The sequence below is a fragment of the Rhinolophus sinicus genome, linkage group LG03 (assembly GCF_036562045.2).
Source record: "Rhinolophus sinicus isolate RSC01 linkage group LG03, ASM3656204v1, whole genome shotgun sequence".
Taxonomy (NCBI): Eukaryota; Metazoa; Chordata; class Mammalia; order Chiroptera; family Rhinolophidae; genus Rhinolophus; species Rhinolophus sinicus.
The window spans coordinates 112,559,046-112,579,077 of record NC_133753.1 but is presented as its reverse complement, the minus strand read 5'-3'; the positions used below and the strand labels follow the sequence as shown (position 1 = coordinate 112,579,077).

Here is a 20,032-nt window from a genome sequence, read left to right as displayed (position 1 = left end):
CCAGCTGTCAGAGAGAATATAGTGGTATGAACCCCCTATCCATGGCTCCATGGGTGTCCTTTTTGGCCTCACCATATCCTGTGTTCTTGTGCATGGAGCCGGACCAGAGACCCCCGCATTACACAAGGAATAACTTTCATAAAGTTACACAGCTGTCAATAACAAATCTTTAATTGTCTGACTTTATTTGTTGTTTCAGATAATAGGATATAATGAGTCTCCTAAAAGAATCTGAGATTGAGGGAGTCCATCAAGAGAAGCTTCACGGGTTTGAGAGCAGTAAACATCATGCCTGAAATCGCTTCACATACAGTCTTAAAACGTCAAAAATGGACAAAATAATTTTAAAAGAAAATTTTCAAATATTTTCTTAAAGTCTGACATAAAGGGGAGTATGGAGAGAAAAAACAAACCATCACTATAGTGGACAGGGCCTCAACCAGAGTGAATTTATGTTCCAATCCTGATTCTACCACCTTGGACCAAGCATTCAGCTTATTTAGGCCTCATTTCTTCTTCAGTAATTTGGATTTTCCAGACCCTTTTAAGTTATTAAAATTATCTGAATACTTAACAAACTCCTAACACCAACTTCAAAATAGAAGCTTTTCAACTCTTAACTCTCAAGGGGGTTAAGGAAGGAGGTACAGTTGACCCAAGAACACCACCAGATTAGGTGCGGCCACCCTGCCCAGTTGAAAATGAAAATCGGGGTATTCTTTAAGTCGACCTTCTGCATTTGCCAATTCTAAAATGTCGATTCCTACCTCAGAATGAAAATACTGTTTTCCATCAGTGAAGCCCCGAATGCAAATCCCAAGGAGGGCTGACTGTACATTGACTGAAAAAAACAAAAACCCATGTAAGTGGACCTGGGCAGTTCAAACTCCTGTTGTTCAAGAGTCTACTAGTTTTGAGATAACAGGGCAGGAAATAGAACCATTAATAAGGAGAGCACTCATTACTCATACAGTGCTCAGAAATTCAGAGGATGATATACAGGCCGGTGCCCTTCACTAATTCTTATGTCTGGGACGTGATTAATATTTAAAATCCTGGTATTCATTTCTGCCATTATTAAAGTAACTAACCTGTAATTACTCTACAGATGCGTTCCTAATAGGCTGTGAAGTGACCTTCTAGGTTGTAGTTAAGGGCGAGGCTCTGGAGTCAATTGAAAGCATCTGGGTTCAAATGCAGTCCTGTCTGTGGGGCAGCCTTAAGGAAATTCATTTATAAAATGAATTTTCAAGTGGAAATAATCCAGTCCCCACACCCCAGAGCGGCTGCGTGGACGGATAACCTATGAAAAGCACATAATACATCCAAATAAATATTAGTCAAAAAGTTAACTTGTCAAAGGGTTGAGTGGATGTCATGCAGGGACTCAGCTCTGGGTCCCCACACAAGAATGCAGGATATGGTGAGGCCAAAAAGGAACATCAATGGAGCCATAGATAGGGGAGTCATACCACTATATTCTTGATGGCGGCGGTTCAAGACACAAAAGCAAAAATCTGCCAGTACCCCAACGAGGGGTCTTCCTGCACCCCAGTCTTGCTGGCAGCCGGGTGAGACACAGGCAGTAGGATCAACATGATCTGCAATGTAATCCACTTGCTAACCGCACTTGCCAGCGGCAATTTGCCACCCGCTTCTCTGCCCACCAACCAACCTCCAAAGGTAGCCTCAGCAGGTATATTAGTGGCTAATCACTAACCGGTAACAGCTGATGGCCATCCAAGCACAGTTGATGGCCATCTACTGCCCAAGCCAGCACCTTTCCACATGAGGCCGAGAGCTGGAAACTGCTCTCTGGGACTCTGTCCCCACACTGGACATTCTATTAGAACCAGTTGTCAGTTATATTTTAGGGGAGTCCCTTTCTACAGCACTCATTTCCACTTGAATTTTCAATAGTTTAGAATTTGATATATTGGATTTTAGTGAAGCATGGCAATTAATAGCTCACTCACATGTTAATCTTATCACATGTGAGGTGCTTTTGATTTTATAAACCCCTAAATTGTTAAGAAATAAACGAATCAGGGACCGCCCATCAGTACTGGTAGCAAATGATTTAAAGTAAGAGCTTCTGGTTTTTCTGCGGTCTTTATCTGTAAGCTTCAAGACATACCTACATCAATTTGACGAGGAGGCGGTGTTTTGATACACCGTTTAAATCTGAGGGGAAAATAAAGGCTTGCATTGGAACCAGCACGCAGTGGGTTTTGCAGCTCCGACACCGGCGCCCATTACGTAACCCACAGCACCCGGCCTCCGAGCCGCTTTCCGAGCCCTCTCGCGGGGCGGGGATAAGGTTACAACGCCCGCGGCTGCCCTGGCCTCTCCGAGTTCGGCGTGTGGCTGTTGAGGACGTTTAGATTTGAATTTCCCTGAACTGCCGAGTGTGGGCGGCGGCGCTGACCCGCCCCGGAAACCTCCAGGCTCCCGGCTTCTTCCCGCCACCCGCCGGCCCGGCCCCTCCAGGGGTCCCCGCAGGATGGTGGGAGGGTACGGCCGGCGCTGGGCCCAACGCAGCCGGCGAGCAGTCCCAGGCGCCCCGCCCCGTCGCCCTCAGTCCTACCTCCGGCACACCCAGCCCCGCGCGCCGCGCGGACGGTTGCCCAGGGGCTCGATTTTGAATTTACAGGCCCGGCCCCCGAGCCGCAGATGCGCCCGGCCGGCTCCCCATTGGCTGGCGGCGGTCACGTGGAGGCCCCCGCCATGTTGGGTAGTGCAACGCTCGGCCTCGCGCCACCTCCGCCCCGAGCGGCTCGCCCACAGCCCGCCCCTCTGCCCCGCCAGAAAGGAAACAAAGTGCTGCAGGCGGGATAATCGGCGGCGGCGCGGACTCTGCTCGGCTCTCCCGGTCACCCACGCCCCATATCTTCCCTAGTGTGTGAGTGTGTGTGTGCGTGCGTTTTCTTACGAAGGGCCTTTTACGATTGATTCCTAGTCTTACCCCTTTTGCCCTTTGTGTTGTAACCCCTCTCCCGCCATCCCAGGTGCTTCTCCCCACGCCGGCCTCTACGCGATCGCAGATCGCAGGCTTGTGCCTTCGCTCCCTTCAGCCTGCTCCGTGTCCCTGTGCTGCCCGCAGCCTCCCTGCTCTGCTCTCTTCGCCGATCGCCCCGCCGCCCGCCATGGCGACAGCGACCCCTCTGCCGCCGCGGACCGGCAGCCGCGCCGGCGGCCCCTCCACGCCGCTGAGCCCCACGCGGCTGTCGCGGCTGCAGGAGAAGGAGGAGCTGCGCGAGCTCAACGATCGGCTGGCGGTGTACATCGACAAGGTGCGCAGCCTGGAGACGGAGAACAGCGCGCTGCAGCTGCAGGTGACCGAGCGTGAGGAGGTGCGTGGCCGGGAACTCACCGGCCTCAAGGCGCTCTACGAGACCGAGCTGGCAGACGCGCGCCGCGCGCTAGACGATACGGCCCGCGAGCGCGCCAAGCTGCAGATAGAGCTGGGCAAGTTCAAGGCCGAGCACGACCAGCTGCTCCTCAAGTGAGTACTCGCTTGGCCATCGCGTTAGCGCGCTGGAGGGGCTGGGGGCGAAGCCCGCGGCGGCCTGGAGAACCCCGAGACCGAGAGCGAGGGCCAGCGTGTTCACGCCCTTCGGAAGGGGCAGGGTCTTGGTCTCAGGAAAGGATAAAGAATCTAGTGTTTCTTAGTGGGCGCAGGGGTTATGGAGGCGGCTTGAGTTGTACCCAAGGTGGGTTTGGGATGCGCATTTCCTACTCCTGGATACCCGGCAGGACCGGGCGATGTGCGCGCGCGTAGGGCTGCAGAAGCGCCCTGCTTCGGGCGTGGGACCCGGGGATACAGAAGGGTTATCCGGCGCTGAGGCCCCGCGGCCCCAGGTGCGGGGAGGTGGCGCCCGGGCGCGCGCTGGAATGCGCGCCCCGGTTTCCGGCCGGGCTCGAGACAAAGCGTCTGGTGGGTTTGCGGTGCGGGGATGGCGGACCAAGCAGGACTTGCCTCAAGAATGAATGAGCTCTGCGCGGGGCGGAGAGAGGAAGGGGAGGGACCTGCCTTAAGCATCCTGATCTCCCGAGGGGTGGATCTCGCTTTGGCGCGCTTAGTTTTGCCCCTGTGACATTTTGTGATTGTTCTGCGCCAGCCTAGGGAGAAGAGGGTGGGGCGGGATCTGAACTGCGCGCCACTGCCGGCCCTGGGCAAGTTGGGTTACCCTGGGGGAAGGTGTCGTTCTGCGGAGACAGGCGGGGGCCCTTGGGTGCATCTTTGCACGGGACTCGCAAGCCGGTTTTTGCATGTCATGGCCACCGGGTCTCCGATCTGTGAACCGCCTACTCCCGCTGCAGCAGTCTCTCCCCCAGCTTTTGAACCCCCGTAATAATGGTCTTTCGGGTAGTGGAAAGACCATGTCGCTGCTTCTGTCATTGTGCTGACAGGCCAGGGCAGGTGAAAGGGTGTAGTGTAAATGTTGAGTGTTGTGGCAAGGGGATAACTTGTAATTATTCCTCCTAAGGGGCTCTGGTTTTCAATCCATTGCACTCAAGGGTAAACTTGCAAACCTTTGCTGATCCTATCTTAAATTTCTGATGAGCAGAATGGCATAATTGTCATCATTAGGCAACTTAATGTTGATGTCACACTTTAGAGATTTGCTAAATTTGAGTCCAGAATTCACGGTCTCCATCCCCATTGCCAATTGAAATTTGCCAGATGAAAATCGATTTTGACTTTAACTCTGTTTGGCCCTGGATGCCTTTATATCTGTGTGAATGTCCATCTCAATCTCTGGTTTTGTATGTGTGAATTTATACTCCCCCCCTTATTGAATACTTGTAAAATGGCTCATAAAAACGTATGTGTACTTGGTAAAAATAAAATATATAAAAAATATAGACTGGTTTATAGTGGAACACTAAAAGTCTCTAAGTATTTAGTTCCATAACTCAAAAATAACAAGCTTATATTTCTGTTTCTTGAAGTCATGTTTGAAATAGGTCTATTCACTCACTACTGTCTTCATCTTCAAATTTTTTGTTATTAAATTTCGTTGAATTTTAGATGCCGGTTGTTTGTATGACTTAACCATTGTTATGTGTACGTACCACTAAAAAGAAATAAAAAATCAGGGCCCATTATGTAGGTCTCATCTTGTTGGACCCATCCAAATTTCAGAGATGTTAAAATGTGACACTGATTAAGTAACTGTTATGTGCCAGTCACTGTTCTGTGTAAGGAGGATACAGAGATTAAAAAAGAAAATATGTTACTGCCCTTGTGTTTCTCAGAGTGCAGTAGGGAAAATACCCAGCAAGCAAATAAATATTGCATTTCATTTAATCTGAGGCATGTTGATGCTGGTGCTTCTATAATTTTTCCAGAAGGTATCCATTGAAGATTTTTCACCCAGTAACAAGACTGCTGCATGGCTGACTGTAGTTGTAATATGCTGTGTATGGATTGTAAAATACATGCTGGTTTAAATAGGATTAAAGTGTGAAGAATGTGTGTATTAGAATCAATGAAATAATGAAATAATGTATGTGATTTAATGTTGGGTAATAACATGCTAGGGGAATAAAAATAAAGCAGGTGAAGGGATAGAGTGGTTAAGGAGGGCCTGTCAGAGGGGTTGACAGTTGAAAATAATCTCTGAGATGTCAAGTAGTGTTCTGGGAATATATTTTTTCTTAAGTCTAGCTGCATATTCCTATTATCAGGATTAGGTGTACAGTAGTGCCCCCCCCCCATCCAAGGGGGATATGTTCCAAGACCCCTCAGTGGATGCCAGAAACTGTGGATAGTGCCAAACCGTATATACTGTGCTTTTTCCTGTATATACATATCTATGATAAAGTTTAATTTATAAATTAGGCACCAGTAAGAGATTACCAACAACAGCTAATAATAAAATAGAACAGTTCTGATAATATACTGTAATGAAAGTTATGTTTTGAATGTCAACTGTAGTTAAATACATGTATATAGTCACGGGATGTAAAGTACAGCATAGGAAGTATAGTCAGTGGTATTTTAATAGCTGTGTACAGAGTCAGATGGGTGATAGACTTGTTGGGGTTGTCACTTTGTGAGAGCTGTAAATGTCTAATCATTATGCTGTTTTGTATACCCGAAAGTAATAACAAAAAAGTTATGTGAATGTGGTCATTCCTTTCAAGGTATCCCTTGCTGAGGTCTTTAAATAGTCTCAGTGCATTCTGGTGCAACATGTTGTCATTCATTAATCAGAATGGTTTCTATCCTCCACACACAAATTTAATAGCTTTTCCATCTTAGCTTGTTATGCACTGTGGCTGTAACTTTTGCAGTTTGAGGTTCAGCATCAAAACTAACACAAATTTCTTTTTCCTTTACAATTTCACAGAAGAGTCATTCTTACTCGAAGATCTTAACAACCTCAAAATAAGATTTTTTTTTCTTACTAAGTCGAGAACCTTCACCTTTTCAATTAATGGGAAGTACTTTATGGCTTCTCTTTTGTATATCTGAATTGCCAGCATCACTATTGTTGCATTTATGGGCCATTATTAAGTATATAAGGGTTACATGAACAGATGCACTGTAATACTTTGACAGTCAATCTGATAACCGAGAGGGCTGTGAAATGACTAACAGGTGGACAGTGAATACAGCGTGGATACCCTGGACAAGGGGATGATTTACATCCCATGTGAAATAGAGTGGGACAGCGTGAGTTCATCATATTTACTCAGAATAGCTTGCAATTTAAAACTTAGTGTTTACTTCTGGAATTTTCCACATAATATATTTTTTGGACCATGGTTGACTGCGGGTAACTGAAACCTGTATATGTTTTTTCTAACATGCTATCAGTTGCTCAAAACATACCCCATTTTACTTTGTTTCATATTTCAACTCTTGATTTTCTTTATACAATTTTGTCCCTAAATAGCCTTTAATTTTTTATTGTTGATTAAAGAAACATTTACCTTCAGCATATCTTTTAAACCCTTTAACGATATATAATCACATCTATTACATAAGTCTACTTTCTTCCCTGAAACTTTCTGCACTTTTAAGACATGCAGCTGACATCCTAGGACTTTACTCCTAGGAATTTACTCCTGGGTCACATATTTTCCTCTCCTTGGTTTCTTACCTCATTTGTTGGAGAACATCCTTAAGTAATTTATTCAGAAAAGCTGGCAAGAGGTAAACTTTCTGACTCCTGTGTGTTTGCAAATAACTGTGTCATGCTTGATTGATAGTTGGGCTAGGTATAGAATACTGGTTTAACATTTTCCCTCAGAATTTGGAAATTATATTGTTCCATTGTCTTTTAGCATCTAGTATTGTTAATGTCTGTCTTATGCCAGTCACAGTTATTTTGTTTTGGTAATTGCTTTTGTTTTACCTCTCTGGAAGCTTCTGAAATTATTTTTTATCCTGGTTTTATGAAATTGCATGGTGATAGACTTAGGTATGGATATTCTGTCATGCATCCTACGTAGCTATTATATGTGGATCCTTTCTGTTTAAATGCTTTCTGTCTTTATTTAGCTCTGGAAAATTTACTTTATTCCACACTTTATTTCTGTTCCATTTTCTTTGTTCTCTCTAGTTGGAATGTCGAGCCCTTTGGTCTCTTGTTTTCTCTTGTAATTTTTTTTATTTTTCATGTATTGTTGGCCATCTTGTTGGGGAACCTGCAGTTAAGCTAAGGGGTGCTGAGGAGGGCCACATGCAAAGCTCTTCCATGAGTTAATCCTATTTTAAATCCGCCTTACTGTCTGTCCTCTGTAGCCCCTGTGTGCATGTTCTGTGATATGTATTTTTATCTACATTTCTTCCAGAAATTTGTTGAAATGTCTGCTAATGATCCCTTTTCCTGTTCACTTTGGTGCTATGAATTCATTTTACATTGTATACTGCCATTTTATTAGGGTCTAGTTGGGAGGCTAATGCCTGTGTTAAGCTATCACCTACGAAATAAGTTAATTTTTAGCAATACTTGAAGTAATTTATAAGATGAAAAGAAAATGTCTTACTGTCTGTTTGGGTCCATTTAGGTCTTTTTTTTTTTTCTTAAAAATAATCTTCCGTATTTAACTTGCTAGGAGCTATTTAGGTGGATTTAGATTAAGGAAACAGTCTTGAAAGAATCATAGATTCCAAAACCACTTAGTCCCTTTTTGGTTCCCCAGTACACAACATGCCTCAAACAGAAGAATTCATGGAGACACTTGGTCCTATTGGAGAGAATTTGGCAACAGCTTCCATGAAAGTAGTCTCTGGATCCACAAGAAAACAACAGATCTCAGATCTAAGATACAGCTACTCCAATTCAGTCCAAGTCTAATTATACTTCATTGGAAGTTTTTTTGGGGAACAATTTCCTAAAAGAATAATGATGAATGCCATCAGTCAACTCTTTAAACAAAAAGTAAGAAAGATTGACTTATTTCTGAATTTCAGTATTAAAAATAGGCAGGAAAACTAGATATAAGAGAAAATTAAGTGTGTTGATCAATCTTTCAGTAACTTATTTTGTAGATGCATACATTTCTTTTTCCTTCAGTGATACAGGTCCATAATCTTTCATGTAAAACGCTTATAGCCAGATGTGTTTTGGAAGTAAAAATAATTCCAGTTTTAAGAAGGTAATATGTGCACATACTGTATGCAACACCCCTGTGGGGTCTGGGATAGCACTTCATTGAGAAACAGATATTTCTGCAGGGAAATAATAGTCATAGGAAGGGTAGAAAGATAAATAAAAATGGAACATCCATTTAGGTGGTTTTGTCACCAAATGAATTAATGAAAATTTTAAGTTTTAGAACTCTGAAGGTGCATATAATAGATTGTGGATTTGTGTTTTAAATTTACTGCTCATTAGGTTAACTTGACTAATCAGATTCTAGAAGTTGTCTTTTATTCCTCTCTTGGTTTATTATAAACATTAAAGCTTGAAAAGCTGCAAAATTAACTTTTTATTGAGAATCATCTCTTTTTTGAGAATTATGAATGAATTAGGAAAATGGTGATGGGACTCACTGGTACGTAATATAATGGCTGTTGTAGGACTGGTTGAGATGCTGAGCAAGCCGATTTACTGTCCCTTCACTTAAGAAACATTTTTTATAAAGGATATCCCAATAAACAGTTTGTCTTACTAGATGTCAGTTCTTAAAGCCATATTTGAGATATTGTACAAAAATCTTGTTATTTAAAGCAGAATATAACCTTTTAAAGACAATGGTGCTTCTTTTTAAAATAAATTTTATGAAAATAAAAGTTTTCTTTTTTTCCCTTCCAAACAGAATAAAGTATAATGTTGATTGTGTTTTTTCATGGTATATATGGGCCTGAAAATACTTCCTACCTCCATCCACAAGCATCGTTGCTTTGAGGAGGATGCGTTTGAGGTTGAGGGATCAAGCCTACATACTGTACTCCTTTGGGGAAACCAGCATTCCTTTGATTTTTGGTTTGTCAATACATTAGTAAGTAAACTTCTAATGGGAAATTTGGATTTGTGTGTTTTCATTTTCAAAAAAATGCATACAGATGCTAATGTGCTACTAGCAGGTATAATTGGGACAATATCACAACAGCCTGAGATAGGGTAGTATCAAGCTAAAGCACTATCTGAAGTTGCAACTTCCTACTTTTGGTGACTTGGGACAGTCTCTTCTCTGAACCTTCATTTCCTCATCTGTATAATTGGGATAAGGAATAAGCATTAGTTTTATGAACCTCAGGAGGAATGGAAAAACTTAGACCTTTTTCTAGCCTGTCAATTATTTGTCTTATAATAGTGGGTGAATTTTATCTAAATGAGTCATTTAAAGAGATTAGAAAGCATACAGAGATGTAATTATGATAAGCTCTTTTTTTTCTATTTCTTAGTGAAGAAGCGGGTAGGGATTTACTATACATTTGGACCTAGTGTATATTTACTCTGTTGGCTTTCTACATATTTTGGTCATAGAATGAAATTAGGAAATACACATAGGCTTAACATCTGCATGGTTTTTTTTTGTTGTTTTTTTTTTAAAGATTTTATTGGGAAGGGGAACAGGACTTTATTGGGGAACAGTGTGTACTTTTTTTTCCAAGTCAAGTTGTTGTCCTTTCAATCTTAGTTATGGAGGGCGCAGCTCAGCTCCAGGTCCAGTTGCCGTTTTCTAGTTGCAGGGGGCACAGCCCACCATCCCTTGCGGGAGTCGAACCGGCAACCTTGTGGTTGAGAGGACGCGGGCCAACCAACAGCCATCCGGGAGGCAGCTCAGCTCAAAGTGCTGTGTTCAATCTTAGTTGTAGGGGGCACAGCCCACCATCCCTTGCAGGACTCGAGGAATTGAACTGGCAACCTTGTGGTTGAGAGCCCACTGGCCCATGTGGGAATCGAACCGGCAGCCTTCGGAGTTAGGAGCATGGAGCTCTAACTGCTTGAGCCACCGGCCCGGCCCCTGCATGGTTGTTTTAACATTCATATTTTTCAGTTTTCAAACAAGATAATAAATGCTAATCTGCTTTAGGGAGTTTTTGTATGTAAGATGCTTAATTGATAAACAAAAACCTTTATACCCTGTATTACTTCGTCTTTCATTTTTTAGTGTCTTGATTTTGCTCTGGTAGGAGCAAGTTGACAGTAATACTCTTGCTTTAATATAAGAGCTATGGAACTTCATATTAAATATACTTTAATCTTCAAGGAACAAACTGGGAGGATGAAACCCCTAGAATTGGTGTTAGAGTCTAGGAAGCAGGTCTTAAGTAATTAAACTGTTGTGACACTTCCTTCCCATGCTTTCAAAGGATGTTTGGTAGAGCAAGATATCTTTTGGAGTTGTTTATTTAACTAAGGGGATTAGACTAGGTAATCTTTTGGTATACCCAGATTCAAGGAAGTAAAAGTACAAAGTGAAACGATAAAGCACTATAAAAATATGCTGCTGAGTCTTTTTTCTCCACACAGTCTGTATGTTTGTTCTTTCATTTGTCCAGATGACCACATCTTGGGTACCTCTGCGTTAGAGATCTTCAGACTTTGATATCATTGGTGTAGGTCTATTTCCCGCACAAATAGTGAGAAATGCGTCTTAAGGTGTCAGTTGAGTGATGAACCCCAATATAACTGAAGTTCCCAAATTGGGTATTCAAGGACGTTTCCTCATCAGAGATTTTACTCCTTTTTCTTCAGGGAACTTCTGTGATAAGGGGATTGGGTTTTGGCTGTTACGTTTGGGGAATTTTTGAAAATTAACTTTTTAGTTGCACAAAACTTGTATGTTCGTTATGGAACACTGTAAGACATAAAAACCAAGCAGAAAATAAAAATTGCTCTTAGTTCCATCTCCCAGAAATATGAATTCTGAAGTTTTTCTTTTCATATCCATATTAACAAAAAGTGGGTTCACGATAAGCATTGATATGTAACCTTTTGTATGCAACACTGTTTTGTGAACATCTTTACACGTCAGTAAATGTGCTATACCGTCATTTAATGTTTTGAAGATGCATTGATAACCTTTACTGAGCACTGAGTTTGCTGTGACCTACGAGTGTATGTACGTACCCAATTTCTCAGGCCGTAGAGGGCCACGATTATCCTCTTCTCTCCCACTGACAATATCAGGTTTTTTTCCCTCTGGTACCTTAGTGGTCAAATGTTAACTATTAATAATTTGCTGGTTAAATATTAACCACTGGATAAAGTAATTACAATTTTGCCAATGTTTTATGCCACCAGCAGCAGATAAGTGTCTGTTTCTTATATGGAGGAATTTAATTTTAATTTCTGAAGATTGTTTTGGCTTCTTGATCATTGTTATTGTTCTCATATTGCTAGCATTAAGGAGTAAAAAGATCGAAATTCAGGTCATAATCTTAGGTTTCTGCTGATATTTTTATTGTCGGCCTATATAAGTGAGGTTTTCCTTAGCTGATCTATTTACTTGGGCTTCTGCATTTGGATTTATTGATCATAGAATTATAGCATTTTTACTACTAGGAGTCTTAGTTAGATCACCTGACCTAACCAACTCGTTTTATAGATACAGAAACTGAGACCTAGAGAGATTAAAATACTTGTGCAAGATACCAGACAAAAAGAGCCAACATTTATTTCGTTCTTATTCTGCTTACCAGACACAATGCTAGATGCTTTGTAGACACTGTCTTTTAAACCTTACCATAACCCGGTTCATGAGTGAGGAAATTTGAGGCTCAGAGTAGTGAAGTATTTTGCGTAGGATTACATAACATACGGGTAAATGGTAGAGCTAGAATAGATCCTAGCTCTGTCTTCTCTAATAGCTTCTCGTAGGGTTTTTACATGTGTTGCCGTATTCAGTCCTTACATGAGGGCTGTTTTGTTTGCCTGATTCCGGTTTACCAGCCTGAAGCAGGCACATGGTATTGTCACCTGTTCTTGGGACTTGAAGTCTCAGATAGGACAGTTAATTTTCAGGTCCATTTGGGTGTACTTTTGGACATGGTATTAGATGTGTCTTTTTCACATTGATAATTCATAGCCCCAAGGGTGGTAATTTTGAATTTGTCAGGAGAGTGTAGTAATTGAAGCCACTCTTTGAAATACTGAGGACTTCAGTTGCTAATTAGGAAAGGGTGAAGATGAATTACAGAGAGACCTCTTTTTTCTTCTTAAAAAGCTGCTTTCCTACTTTATTCCATGCTTTAATAACTTTAAAAGAGATTAAAATCTAAATCTTTTAACAGTCATGACAGAAGTGTTCTTTTCATTTCTTTTAAGCGCACATTTGTGGAACCGGTACTGTATGCCAGCCAGGGACCAGGTGCTGGGAATAGAGATGGGACGCTCAGTCCCTGTTATCAAGTTGCTTAAGTCTAGTGTGGAAGACAGAAAACAAACACTACAGTCTTGTGATACTATAAATGCGACACACTGATACAATGTAATAAGTTCTGTGATAGCGGGATCCACATAGCACTATGGAGAGACAAACTACCACCAAAGGCAGCTCAGGAGCTTGCGAAGTTTTGAAAGACATCCCAGGGGCTTGAGGAGGCAGTGAGAGCTGAGCTGAGTGTTGGGAGGTAAGTAGGAGTTGTCGTCTAAAGGACATTGTTACGAGAGGGTGTTGTCCTGCATGGCAAATAGGTCCTTGAACTTGAGTCATATCACGTCAGTATAAATACAGAAATATATATATAGTGGGGGGAAGCTTTTAGGTAATGAGGAGCCTTAAGAATTTTAGGCAGAAGAGTGACATGATCAGTCTGGCTATTTTGGGGAGGGACAAAAGAGTAGAGGTAAAAACACTAGTAAGGACACTTGGGTAACAATGAGGCGACTCCTGAACTGAGGAGGACGCAGTGGGAGACAACAGAAGGTAGATTTAAGAGATACGAGCATGGGGGGTTAGGGAGACTAGTCTAGGGTGACTGCTTCTGTGCATGGGTGGCTGGGGAGATGGTGTTGCTTTGAACAGAGATCGATCCATAAGGAAGGAACAGGTCGGGAGAACCCTACTCAGGATTAGGGGCGTTTGTTGGACTTCCAGGTAGAGATGTCATGCATTACACTTTAGTTTAGATCAGTTTTTGGTATTTAAAGTATTAATTCAATGCATTCTGCAAATGCTTCTGTAACACCAGTTAGCTCCTATGTGACTGGTAACCAGAGAAATGATACTATAATGAAGGTTGTATTGATATATATATGAAAAGTAAAGCGGAGCCAGAATAGCAAGAGGGAGTTCAGAGGGAAAGAAAGCCTTCAGCTTCACTTTTAAACTGTTAAGAAAATAAAGAGGGCACACGCACTCAGGGTTTCCTCCCTCAGAAAGGTGCACTTCCGCCTTTGTTCTTGTAGCTGAGCTCCACTTTTATCTCTGTTGTCTCAACTCCTGCAACCCAGAGTGTCCACTCCGTGGTTTCTGTTCTGTTCAGCATCTGCTGAGGCAGCTCTGTCCACGCTAACCCAACTGCCTGGGTCGTCCAAGTCATCTCCTGAGCTGCTGATTATTACTTATGTTGTTGCTGCTGTTCTGGTTCCAAAACTGCACAGGTTTTGGGTGGTTTGTTCCAACCATTGCTTTCCTGTTTGCTCTGTTACTTTTAATATGTGCAGAATTCAGGTGTTTTCAGGAACACATACATTGTGTTGTAGCAGAATTGCTTATACTGTGTGAACATAAATCCCCAGCAGAACTCAACACAGTTTGAGTTAGTTTTTCTTCACCACACCACCTTTTGATTGCCTATGAAAATAGTATTTTTCCCCACTTAGTTTTGTATAATTATATAGACTTGATGGCAGATGTTAAAACATCAGTCATTTAGAATCGTGAGGTTTTCTATTAGTTTTATCTTATTAAAGAAATGTCTTTTGGAGGCTTGTGTTTTCTAGTCTAGTTGTATTGCATGAACACTGATAGTTTGAGCGTAGAGTTCTAAGTTGTCAATATTCATGATATTGAAGGCGTGTTCTGCAATTTTCTAGCTTTTAATTTGTGCTAAGAAGTACTGATGAGTGAAAAATTAAAAAGCTTGTAGGTCCTTTTTGGTCCAGTTCTGAAATTTCACAAGGCTGTTCCTTGGTGTGGATCTCTTTTCATTCATTGTGCTAGTCATTGGGGAATTTTTTTCAGTCTGGAAATTCATGCCTTTCAGTTCTTGGAGACTTTCTTAAATTATTTTATTGACATTTCCTCTTTTATTACATTCTGACTCCTGTTATTTAAATGTTGGACCTCTCAAATCAATCCTCTAGTTTTCTTAAGAATTTTCTTCTCTACTGTATGTTCTCAATTTTACCTCCCAGTTTTGCTATCTTATTTTAAACTTCTAATAGCTTCTTTTTAGTCTCTTGCTGTTTCTTGATAGAGTCCTGATCTTGTTTAAATTTCATGGATGCAGTAGTTTCTCTTATTTTTTAGAAGTCTTCGTTTTCTTTCCTAGTCCGTTGGTTCCAAGTTTATTTCTTATTCTATTTGTTTAGGTTTTTGTATCAGTCAGTGCAGGCAATGGAAAACACTAGATATTCTAAGGAGAAAGTAAAACAATATGGGATATAGTTACTTAGGAAAAATTATTAGAGCTGGGAGAGCAGGAACAATTCTTAGAGCGCTGTAGAATTTGCCTTCTTTGGGAACTTTTATGTCTGGGGCCACTGCTGGAACTTAAAATAGTGTGTAGCTATAGTTCAGGACCAGGAAGTTGTTACTGCTACTGTATGAATGGCCCTATGACACCCAGCAAACTGGAGAATGGACTTTGGAACACTGTTGCAGAAAAACTTCACAGACCAATATCCCTTATGAATAGTGGCACCAAAATTCCCAACAAAATGTTTGCACACCAAACCCACCAATGTGTAAAAGAATTGTATATCACCAAGCGGAATTTGTCCTGGGAGCGCAAGATTGTTTCAGTCTACCCAAGTCAGCAGTGCAATACACCGTATTAGTAGAATGAAGTACCAAAACCCTATGATCATCTCAATAGATACAGAAAAAGCATTTGACAAAGTACACCACTCTTTCCTAATAAAATTATTCAAATGAGGCATAATAGGGGAACCTTTTTATCTGATAAAGGGCATCTATGAAAAACCTATAGCTAACATCATACATAATGGGGAAGACTGCCTGCTTTCTCCCTAAGGTCGTGAATAAGACAAGGATGTCCACATTCACTTTCATTCAACCTTGTACGGGAGGTTCTAGCCAGGGCAATTAGGCAAGAAAAAGAAATAAAAGACATTTGGATTGAAAAAGAAGGAAAACTATCTCTATGCAGATGACATAATCTCGTAAATAAAAAATCATGAACTAAATAAAATCTGGAGAGCTAATAAACAAGTTCAGCAAGGTTACAGGATACAAGAGCAATACACAAACTCAGTTGTATTTCTATACACGAGCAATGAACAATCCAAAAATGAAATAAGAAAACTTCATTTTTAATAGCATCAAAGAGTGAAATGCTTAGAAATAAACTGAACAGAGGAAGTGCAAGACTTATGTACTGGAAAAACTACACAACATTGTTGCAAGAAATTGAATATCTAAATAAGTGGAAAGATTTCATGTTTGTGAATTTGAAAGACCTAATATTAAGATATTTCTCCCCCAATTGACTTACAGACTCAGTGCAATCTCTATCAATATCAGGGCTACCGTCCTTGCAGAAATGGACAAGCTAACTCTAAAATGCATATGGAAATGCGTGATGCCCAGAATAGCCAAAACAATCTTGACAAAGAACTAACAGAAAGACAGAAAAACTTCAGGTTTTAAGGGCCTTACCGGTTAGCAGAAAAGTTTCCCAAGGGTAAAGAAGGTGGCCCCGTGACACTTTTGTCTTTCATATCACTTATGGATGCATTCGTTAGGACCTAATTTACATCCATATATGTTAGGGTTTATTTCTGTTTGGCTCAGTTCTGTTTAATTGGTCTGTGTCTGTTTTTTCCCCCAATCCCATACTGTTTTGATTACTATAGCTTTGTAGCATAGTTTGAAATCAGGGCGCATGATACCACCAGCTTTGTTTTTTCTCAAGAGTGCTTTGGCTATTTGGGATCTTTTGTGGTTCCATACAAATTTTAGAATTATTTCTTCTAGTTTTGTGAAATATGTTATTGGAATATTGATAAGGGTTGTACTGAATCTGTAATATGGACACTTTAATAAAATTCTTCTAATCCATGAACATGGAATATCTTTCCATTTATTTAGATCTTCAATTTTATCAGTGTCTTATAGTTTCAGTGCACAGGTCTTTCACATCCTTGGTTAGATTTATTCAAAGGTATTTTATTTTTGATGTAATTGTTAAATGGGATTGTCTTAATTTCTCTTTCTGATAGTTTGTTATTAGTGTATAGAAATGCCACAGATTTTTATTGATTGACTTTGTGTCCTGTGACTTTACTGAATTCATTCATTCTAATAGTTTTTTGTGAAGAATAAGTCATTTTTTATTACGACTTTAGCTGTAAGTGTCCATTCCCCATTCATGTGCCTATTTAGGTAAGTGAATTTTTTTGGTCAAAGAAATGGTTCTGTGGTCCAGCTTCAGTTTTATTTTGTATATTTCTTAATTTTAATCTGATTTCAATTACGGTTTGCCTGTTTCTGATTGGGTTGTTGCTCACTTGTTGACGGCTCAGTTTATTAAGTGTGTCGCCACCAGAAGTTATGTGTGGCAGCTCTGAGTTTGCAAAAGCATGATAGTCCTTTTACTTATGCCAGAGGAGACCCTTCTAAACAAGAATTATGGTTGTGTGACTTTCTGGAGATGTTTGTATATTAAATTACATTTACCTTAATTGCAGAGAAGTTCATTTTCCTCAGAAATATTGTGGATCACATTCCTTCTCCCTTTGGAAGGGAAACTAATTTGAGGACAGCGTTGAAGCTGATGAATGAATGTTAGAGGGAACATGTTTAATGTGCAGTTAGAGTCCTTATGAAACACGTAGGTTATTGTAGGACAGAAGGTTTTTGTTTGGACATATTAAGAACCTTTAATAAAGTTTCAAAAATAAAGTTTATTTTTCCTCTAAAAGTCTGGACTGTGGCTAGATAATAAAGGGCATGTTGATTCTGAACTCTGGGTCTGAGCACAGCTTCAGAAGCTGGATTATCCGATAGTCACTTGAATAACTGCACTAGTGTTGAGTGGTGCTCAGCTGCCACCAGACAGCTGTTCAGAAGAACTTTAAGGTAAATCAAAACACAGCTCAAACAGCTGGGCCTAATTGGCCTGGCTTTCCATGTAGAGTGGGTCTGTTCTGAGGGATTTAAAAATCCTTGTTTTGTGGATATGATTCCAAATAACAGTTTTACACAGAATGGTTTCTGTTATGTTATCTGATTTTTTTGGGATCTAATTTATTTATTTCAACTGTGTATCTTTTAAAAGTCTATATTACGTCTATCAATATTATACCTTGGGTGGATTTTCCCATAAGAACACATGTCCAACAGATTTTATTCATTTAGCAGCACTTATTGAACACAAATTCTTGTCTTTGTCCACTCTTATATATGTGGTATAATAATCTGGTAAATTCCACGGAAATGACATTTAATATCTAGAAACTATGTGCCGTTTTCTAGGTATGTAATTCTACCAACTATAGACCATCTATAATTTAGCTCTTATTTTGAATTACTTAATGTAACTCTTTGTGCCTACATTTCTGTTTATAAAAATCAAAGATCAAGGACAGAAGTACTTGAGAAAATAGTGAAAATTATGGCACATAAAAGAAGGAAACCAAACTCAAGCATGTATATAGATCCTCTCCTGAAAATGAAGACAGATTCTTTGTTCACAGGTACATTCTGGGTGTTTTAGAAAGGCTGAACTCGGGGATTTCTTTTGTGGTTGTGCTGCTGGCCAAACTAGACATTTCATTCAGCTGAGCGTTTGTGATATAAACTGACCTGTGTGATATAAGCTGATGGTGGAAATGTTAATACTAGGGCGATAATTTGCCAAAGCCTAACTATTCTGTAATGTTTTACATTATGTTGTAAGTATTTATCTAAGTTTATTTCTTGATTTGTTTTACACAGAAAGGTCTTGAGGGATTTTCTGTGTTATATATGTGGTATGATTTTATTTAAAAATAAGGTTCTACAGTTAATAACCTAGTAATGATGCATTTCCCCCAGGAGTTCCATTGAGCACTCATTTTCCAGCAATTCTGTGATTGGGTGCATTTTCTAATCTCCACATCCTTACTGGTGGGACTAGTCTGAACTGAGTACACCTAGACAAATGAAGGATACTCAGGGCGTGGGAGTCTTGAGTTATCCAAAAAGGAAGGGTAGTGTGTAGACCAAGCAAAGTTCCAGCAGACGCTGATTTCAATGCCAAGTAGTTCAGTGCAGAAGTTAGGGTTGAGGTGATGATCCTGAAACAAGTCAAGGCCAAAGAGCTGGTAGGTTGAAAAAAACCAAGGTGATTAGAGCAGTGAAGTACCATGGTATTGCTTGCTGGTGGTGGGAGGTGTTCGGGTCCGGAGGAATTAAGAAAGTGGCATTTAGGTGAGTCCTTCAGGCCTCAGGAGAGGGTAGGGATGGGTCCCCGCTGGCTAATGGTACTAGATTCTGTTGGGAAAGTACATCCATACTGTGTTACTGAATTGTATGTTACTCTTGAGTCACTCTGTAGAATGTTAACAGGAATCTAAATGTATCCTTTCCAGCTGATCATTATTTTTAATGGCTACATGTTTGATACGGTCTGGTTGTTTGTTATGACTGGTGAAATACAAAGTTACTTGAAATGAAAGCTAATTTTGTTTAAGGGAGGACATTCTTAATTAGGATAGAGTATCAACTACATTTGATAAAACTTTTTTCCTGGCTGCTGTTGGAGTTTTGGTTCTTCTCTAAACACCTATGGTAGGTAAAGGGTACATTTTTTGACTTACATTCAGCAGTGTGCATATTTCTAGTGTTAGATTCACATCTAATACTAGCAATTAATGAATTTAAATGAAAACACAGGAAGCTCTCCTTATCTTGAGGTAGGAATAGCTTAGGCAGGCAGATCGATATCACTGAACACAACCAGTTAGGAAATATAGTCAAAGAAAACTGCCTGCCAACCCTGTAAGTGACAGCTTCTGGTAACTTTGGATTCTTGTCCAAGTTGTTCTTTGTTCCGGGGCGTTGTCGTATGTCACTGTTGAGGTGAGAGCTGTAGCTAATTCATGTGTGTATGTTTTAGGATGTCAGTTCTGCAGCTTTCTGTACTTTGACTTCCCGCATCATATCTAGTGAATGAAAAATAATACAGTTAGAAAACTATGGCAAGATTATGTTTAAGATGTTAACCTGCTGCACGGCCTTAGGATTGGCAGCTCATGGCATAGAACCCACTGATTCATGGTTTATAAACAGATGGAGGGAGACATGGGTATAATCCTAAGAATTTTTTCATGATCCATTCAGCCTAGGAAATTGGCAGGCAATAGGGAGGACATCTGAGAACACAACTTTTAGAGATTATAAAAGTGTCAGAGTTATTTTTTTCCCTAGAAAAAGACATGATGTTTTACGT

The 20,032-nt window shown here is 40.6% G+C and overlaps 1 protein-coding gene across 2 annotated transcripts in view; it reads left to right on the top strand.

Moving 5' to 3' along the window:
• Positions 1–2,766: 2,766 nt before the first annotated feature.
• Positions 2,767–20,032, top strand: part of LMNB1 (lamin B1) — a 44,506-nt gene continuing 27,240 nt past the window's right edge. Inside the window, exons 1-2 of one of the 2 annotated variants that reach the window (XM_074328547.1) lie at positions 2,767–2,902; positions 3,104–3,505. In XM_074328547.1, coding sequence (XP_074184648.1) covers positions 3,147–3,505 — 359 coding nt within the window. In that variant the 5' untranslated portion in view covers positions 2,767–2,902; positions 3,104–3,146. Of the gene's footprint in view, positions 2,903–3,008; positions 3,506–20,032 lie in introns of both variants that reach the window. The other variant, XM_019732387.2, reaches the window with a different exon arrangement.